General features: G+C 38.0%; 1 protein-coding gene across 1 annotated transcript; it reads left to right on the forward strand.

Annotated features, from left to right (window-relative positions):
- Window positions 1–1,278: 1,278 nt before the first annotated feature.
- Window positions 1,279–6,522, forward strand: LOC143363466 (uncharacterized). Its single transcript, XM_076804042.1, has one exon. It carries the CDS (start codon window positions 1,279–1,281, stop codon window positions 6,520–6,522), a length of 5,244 nt encoding a protein of 1,747 aa, XP_076660157.1.
- The last annotated feature ends 1,724 nt before the right edge of the window (window positions 6,523–8,246 follow it).

Raw genomic sequence — 8,246 nt, forward strand, 5'->3', positions numbered from 1 at the left:
CACTTTATTACCCCGACGTGACGAAAACGAATATTAGGAGATTAAAAATCACTTTACAATACGCTAAATTGTTAAAAGACCGAAACCCGGCAGATGGTCAATTTTATGACCGTAACGCACAATACCGTCGCGTTACCTGCGTAAGGCACCCCACGCGGTCTTGAGCCGTTGCAAGGAAGTTTTAGCCAAATCAAACTCCTTCAAAAACCGACCGCCTACAATCCCCATTGACCAATCACGATCCACCGACCAGCAAACCACCCCCCAACTCAAACTCCAAGTCTTCCAAAAAATCATTCCACGAGATCAGAATCGATCAGTCCGTCCACCGGAAAACACCTACCGTTAAATCACATTCACTCACTCTGTAACCTAACACCTAATCGTTTATATTTTTATAATAAAGTTAAGTTATCAGTTCTTCGAATGCACCTTATTCAGCATCCACCTTAATTAAAAATAAATATTCCCTCGCCGTTAAGTCAGCGAGTGAAGCGGAGCATGCAGTGAGAGTTTCTCTCAAGATTAGACAACCCCCTTTTGCTCACGCCACAACATTGGTCCTTCGAGCCGGATACTGAATTGAAAATCGAAGTGATACGAACAATAGTGAACAGTGCAGTCGAGTGAATAATTGTTAACAATACATTGAAGCACTGACGTACATTTACGTCAACTATCAGACAGCCGTAGTGGACATCCTGTTGGAGAGCAGCCACGTACGGAAAACAGACATCAACGACGTGCATTTACGTCGACCATCAAACAAGCCGTAGTGGACATCCTGTTGGAGAGCAGCCACGTACGGAAAACAAACATCAACGACGTGTATTTACGTCATACATCAAAGAGCCGTAGTGGACATCCTGTTGGAGAGCAGCCACGTACGGAAGGAAGAAATCAACGACGTGTATGTACGTCAAACAAGCAGCAGCCGTAGTGGACATCCCAGAGGAGAGCAGTCACATACGATATCATTATCAACGACTTGGTGAACATCAACCATCGAACGAATCATCATATCGGTGGTCATCAACCATCGAACGAATCATCATCGCTGAACATCCAGAAGGGGACATCCACCAGGAGTGCAGCGTCAGGGCAGAATCATCGGACAAGATCAACGCCATCAACCACAATACCAACGACAAGATCAACATCAAGTAAGCCTTTAAACAATCTCCGTTTCCATTACACACACAAACTTCCCAAGATTCCCAAGGCGTGAGATCAAATTGCTTCTACTCTAAATCAATTCGTCAAGTTGAACACATAAAAATGGCCGCTTTACAGAAGATTAAATCATTAATCAAGGCACGGTCGGTAAACAAGGCGAATATAACGCGTCTAATAACTCACATAAAAAAACATCCGGACATGGATATCGATCAGTTAGAGACGCGTAAGATGAGATTAGATGGATATTACCAATCATTCGAAAACACTCAAGTTGAAATTGAGGAGCTTGCCGAAGAAGCAGAGCTTGGAGATGATCAAAATATTGAAAGAGAACGATTTGATGAACTGTTTTACGAATGTTCCGATCTAATTAGTCGAAAGCTTCAGGCACTTAAAGCTAAAGAAACATTGACAAAACCCGCCACTAATACGCCTGAATCAGCCTCAGGTACTTCAAATCTCGTGATTCAACAAAGTAACACACTATTACCTAAAATAGAAATCCGTCCATTCGACGGTAACCCTATTGAATGGAATAGTTTCTATGACACATTCCAGTCTCTTGTCCACAATGATTCCAAAATACCAGCAGTTCAAAAATTCTATCTATTAAAAAATTCATTACGCGGTAGCGTCGCCACAATAATCGAACCCTTACACGCATCCGAGGAAAATTATCTGGTAGCATGGGAACTTCTTAAGCAGCGATGTGACAGACCGCGACAAATAGTATATGCACATTTAAAGTCATTTTTTGAATTACCTGAAATCAGCAAGGATTCACCTCTTAGCCTAAGAACATTAAAGGAAAACGCATTAATGCACGTGAATGCACTAAAGGCCTTGCAGTTGCCGGTCGATAGTTGGGACGCATTGTTGGTATATATTCTCACGCAAAAATTAGATAAGTTAACACGTAGATCCTGGGAACGCACATTAGAGAATGCTCAAATGCCGAAGTTTGCTGAGCTTATTGCCTTTTTGGGGAAACAAGAGCGGGGAGATGAAATAGAAGAATTTACAGTCGCGAAGAACAAGCTAGGCAATCACTGTAATACCGATAGGCACGCAAGTCGAATCGAAAAACCATTTAAAGCTCGCGCACAAGCGTACATTGGTACCCAACAACGGCCGGAATGCACCTTTTGTCGTGGAGATCACTATATCTATGCATGCAATAAATTCTTGAAATTAAACGTGCATGATCGAATAGCTGCAGCCAGAGACAAGCGATTATGCATTAACTGTTTACGAAACAATCACATCACAGCTAACTGTATCGCATCTGTCTGTAAAAAATGCAACCGAAAACACAATTCGCTATTGCATATAGACAATTATCATACACAATCAAATAACGAAAAAAGACCAGAAGCTAAGGCAATTCCTGGTAGTTCGAACGAGGTGATACAGAAAAGTTATGCAGTAACGTATGATTCGGAGGTGTTATTAGGAACGGCACGAGTAAAAATATTAGATAACAATAACCGAGAACGTGAATGTAGAATACTGTTAGACGGATGTTCACAATGCAATTTCATTTCTACGCGATTAGCAGAAACCCTTAAATTAGAACGGGATAACATTGATTTACCATTCGCAGGATTAGGTCAACTTACCACACGAGCTAAGTATCGAGTCAAAACCAAAATTAGGTCAAAGGCGAACAAATTTGAAGCAGAAGTAGAATTTGTAGCGTTACCGACAATCACAAGCGTATTACCTTCGCGACAAATCAATCGACGAACTATTGCCATTCCGCGAAACATTAAATTAGCCGACCCAGAATTTGATAAACCTGCAGAAATCGATGCGTTAATAGGAACCACACTATTTTATAAATTACTAAGCAACGGTCAAATTCAATTAGAAGACCAGTCGAAATTAACATTGCAGAAAACACTATTAGGTTGGATAGTTGTAGGTGAAATCGGCAATTTGCATTATAACGTAAACCCTAGAGCTTGTCACTTAATTACATCATTGGATAATCAGTTAACTCGATTCTGGGAGGTGGAAGAAATTCCTGGTAAAAGGCATTATTCGACAGAAGAATTAGAATGTGAACAATTGTTCACGGAAACCACTACACGCGATTCAGGTGGACGATACACGGTACAACTACCGTTCAATGAGCGAAAAAATTCCCTCGGTCAATCTCACAATATGGCATTGAATCGATTCTACGCGTTAGAGAAAAAACTAGCTAGAAACAATGCATTGAAGCAACAATATTCAGAATTTTTAAGAGAATATCGCGATCTCGGGCACATGCGTGAAATTACTCAACACGATAACACACATGAAGGTTACTACATACCTCATCACGCGGTATTCAAAGACGAAGGTCTATCTACTAAGATTCGAGTAGTGTTTGATGCATCCGCCAAAAGTAGCACGAATATCTCATTAAATAACACGCTAAGAGTTGGACCTACTATCCAAGATGAATTAATATTTATTATCATGAGGTTCAGATTACATAACGTGGTACTTGCAGCTGATATACAAAAAATGTACCGTCAAATCAAAGTTCAAGACTCAGACGCGATTTACCAAAAAATCTTGTGGAGAGAAAATGAGCATGAGGCTATCCGTGTATTCAAATTAACAACTGTTACTCAAGGCACAGCACCAGCACCATTTCTTGCAGCTAGAACCTTACATCAACTCTCAAGTGATGAAAGGAGTAAATATCCTCAAGCCGCCGCGATCTTAAAAAATGACTTTTATGTCGATGACTTGCTCTCGGGCGCAGCTACCGTTCAAGAAGCATTAAAAATAAAAAATCAATTAGTTGAACTATTAAAACTCGGTGGATTTCAACTCCACAAATGGGCATCAAATAAGCCTGAATTAGTTGTCGAATCCGACAATGCAGATGCGTCGTCAAGCGTTTGTTTAAATATGCAGACAAGAAAGTTGTTAGGAGTTCATTGGAATTCTATCGAGGACGCGTTAATCTATTCAATCAAACCGCTGTCTAACGACAAGTGTGTTACCAAGCGCAATATATTATCGCATATTGCACAGTTATTTGATCCGTTAGGACTATTAGGGCCTGTAATCGTAATAGCCAAACTTATCATGCAATCATTATGGAAGGCGAATCTTAACTGGGATGAGTCAATACCAAAGGCGTTATTCACAAAATGGATGAACTTCAAGCATGAGTTGCCGATACTTAGCCAGTTTAAAGTACCTCGACAGATTATCCAAGTTAATTCCGTTGATATTCAATTACATGGATTTTGCGACGCCAGCGAGCGTGCTTATGGAGCCTGTATATACTTAAGATCCGTTAATAACACTGGCGATTGTTATGTACAATTGTTATGTGCTAAATCTCGAGTGGCACCGGTTAAGACCATGACCATACCTAGATTAGAATTATGCGCGGCTCACTTGTTGTCAAACTTAGTTAAAACCGTAACAGAGGCTTTAAGGTTAACATTCGCCAAAATTCACTTGTGGTCTGATTCTACAATCGCATTGCATTGGATTCAAGCTTCTCCTCATACGCTAAAAACATTCGTTGCCAATCGCGTGGCGGAAATTCAGGTAAAAACAAACATCAATGATTGGCATCATATTTCCACTGACGACAACCCCGCGGACGATCTCTCTCGCGGTCAAAATCCTTGTGAATTCATTCGAAACACACGTTGGTTACTCGGACCCACATGGCTTGCTCAAAATGAGAGCCAGTGGAAAATACGGCAATTGTCAGAAATAGTCATTCCGGATCAACGAGTTGCGACAGCCCTTCTGGTTGCAGGGCTGGGACAAAACAATTTAAAACATGCAACCTTAAATAAAGATTACTTGCAAATAAAAAATGATACGTTTGAACAATTTTCCTCCATTACCGCCTTAAATAGATTTGTTGCACTTTGCCGTAGAGCCGTAGCAAATAGAAGATTAGAAAATAAAATAAGGGGACAATATACAGCAAGGGAACTACAAAATGCACATTGGCAAATAATTAAGGTGATTCAATACAATCATTTTTCACGAGATATCAACTGTTTAAAGGAAGGCAAAGAGTTAGGAGCGAAAAGCAAGCTTACCTGCTTAAACCCGTTCTTAGATTCAACCTGCGTCATGCGTGTCGGAGGCAGACTAACAAACGCGGCAATGAGTTACTCGCGTAAATACCCAATATTGTTGCCCAGAAATGATCACGTGACGACTTTAATCATGCGTCATGAACACGAAAAGAATTGGCATGCAGGGGTACAAGCCACACTTAATACCATTAGACATAAGTATTGGCCAATAGATGGGAAGAACAAGACCCGTCAAATCATACGTAACTGCATACGTTGTAGCAAGTTAAATCCTCAGCTACCAGAATATATAATGGGTGATTTGCCCAAACACCGTGTAACACAGTCAAGACCATTCGCGAATGTGGGAATTGATTATTGTGGTCCTTTTTCGCTCAAAGAAAAGAAATTTCGAAACACTGGTAAAGTAAAATCTTATGTAGCGGTATTTGTCTGCTTTAGCACAAGAGCCGTTCACCTTGAATTAGTCACTGATTTGACTACCGAAACTTGCCTGGAAGCCGTAAAACGGTTTTGCTCTAGAAGGGGAAAACCTAAAACCATCTATTCAGACAATGCAACCAACTTTGTGGGAGCTAAAAATGAAATTATGAAGGTTCGAGCATTTTTTCTAGACAATAAAAATCAAGCTAAATTTGCACATTATTCGCTCTCTGAAGGAATTGATTGGCAATTTTCCCCCCCGCGATCACCACATTTCGGCGGCCTGTGGGAGGCCGCCGTCAAATCATTTAAACATCACTTATACCGTACAGTAGGCGAATCAATGTTCACATACGAGCAATTTAATACGTGCATAATTGAGATAGAAGCAATCTTGAATTCACGACCTTTAACTCCAGTATCCAGCGATCCAAATGACCTCATAGCCCTTACCCCAGCTCACTTCCTCATCGGAGATTCGTTGAAAAGCGTGCCTGAAGTTGATCTCCGAGAGCTACCAATCAACCGCTTATCGATGTGGCAGCGAATCCAACAAATAAAGCAACATTTCTGGGTGCGATGGCACAAAGAATATTTAAACCAGTTGCGTACAAGAAGCAAATGGCATGACGGCGATGGAAAGGGAATCGCCGTTGGACAACTGGTGACAATTAGAGAAGAGAACCTCCCCCCAATGCATTGGAGGCTCGGACGCATCATCGCGATCCACCCAGGACAAGACAATGTAGTGCGTGTTGTGACCGTAAAAACACAAGATGGGGTGTATAAGCGATGCGTTAAAAGGCTCGCACCGTTACCCATCGATATATCCACAGACAATGAAGTGTAGTTCGATAAACAGTTTCACAATGTTTAATTGTATAAGTGTCATTAACATATATATCTCTAAGATCTCATTAGGAGCTATAAGCATTTACAACATAATATGTATTCATTGATAGTCATTAAGCACGCGTTAGTGTATAGCAATTCATATTCATTACAGCTAGTCTATCAAGTATCATTCGCTAAAGATCGTCACATTGTACTCATTAACAATACACACATGTAACCACCAAGCGATTAACTTTGAACGCAAGACGTTCAAGGCGGGCGGCGTGTTACGGCGTAACAACCAATCATAAACCCGGACCCCTATTAAGGTACACCAGAAAATGTAAAATTTTGAAACTTCCCAAATGCCGGTCAACTAAATCACTTTATTACCCCGACGTGACGAAAACGAATATTAGGAGATTAAAAATCACTTTACAATACGCTAAATTGTTAAAAGACCGAAACCCGGCAGATGGTCAATTTTATGACCGTAACGCACAATACCGTCGCGTTACCTGCGTAAGGCACCCCACGCGGTCTTGAGCCGTTGCAAGGAAGTTTTAGCCAAATCAAACTCCTTCAAAAACCGACCGCCTACAATCCCCATTGACCAATCACGATCCACCGACCAGCAAACCACCCCCCAACTCAAACTCCAAGTCTTCCAAAAAATCATTCCACGAGATCAGAATCGATCAGTCCGTCCACCGGAAAACACCTACCGTTAAATCACATTCACTCACTCTGTAACCTAACACCTAATCGTTTATATTTTTATAATAAAGTTAAGTTATCAGTTCTTCGAATGCACCTTATTCAGCATCCACCTTAATTAAAAATAAATATTCCCTCGCCGTTAAGTCAGCGAGTGAAGCGGAGCATGCAGTGAGAGTTTCTCTCAAGATTAGACAACCCCCTTTTGCTCACGCCACAACATTTATTATTGACGTTAATGCACAACTTAATTTATTATTATAGGTTTATTAAATATATTTAATTTTAATATAAATCAACTATTATTAAAAATTTACTAAATTAATTTAATAAATTTTAAATATTAACAATTCTATATAAATTCTTTTCATAAATAATTTTATATAAAAAACTCATTCAAATAAATTTTTATTATTAATTCAATATAAATTTTTTTACAAATAAAATTTTCCCAATAATTCTTTTCATAAATAATTTTATATAAAAAATCCATTCAAATAAATTTTTATTACTAATTCAATACAAACTTTTTATGAATAAAATCCCCCTAATAATTCTTTTCATAAATAATTTTATATAAAAAATTCATTCAAATAAATTTTTATTACTAATTCAATATAAATTTTTTTATAAATAAAATTTTCCTAATAATTATTTTTTTTAAATAATTTTATATAAAAAATCCACTCAAATAAATTTTTATTACTAATTCAATACAAATTTTTTTTATAAATAAAATTTTCCCAATAATTCTTTTTTATAAATAATTTTATATATAAAATCCACTCAAATAAATTTTTATCATTAATTCAATACAAATTTTTTTATAAATAAAATTTTCCCAATAATTCTTTTTTATAAATAATTTTATATAAAAAATCCATTCAAATAAATTTTTATTATTAATTCAATACAAATTTTTTTATGAATAAAATTTCCCTAATAATTCTTTTCATAAATAATTTTATATAAAAAATCCATTCAAATAAATTTTTATTATTAATTCAATATAAATTTTTTTAT

The sequence above is a fragment of the Halictus rubicundus genome, unplaced genomic scaffold (genome assembly GCF_050948215.1).
Source record: "Halictus rubicundus isolate RS-2024b unplaced genomic scaffold, iyHalRubi1_principal scaffold0047, whole genome shotgun sequence".
Lineage (NCBI taxonomy): Eukaryota > Metazoa > Arthropoda > Insecta > Hymenoptera > Halictidae > Halictus > Halictus rubicundus.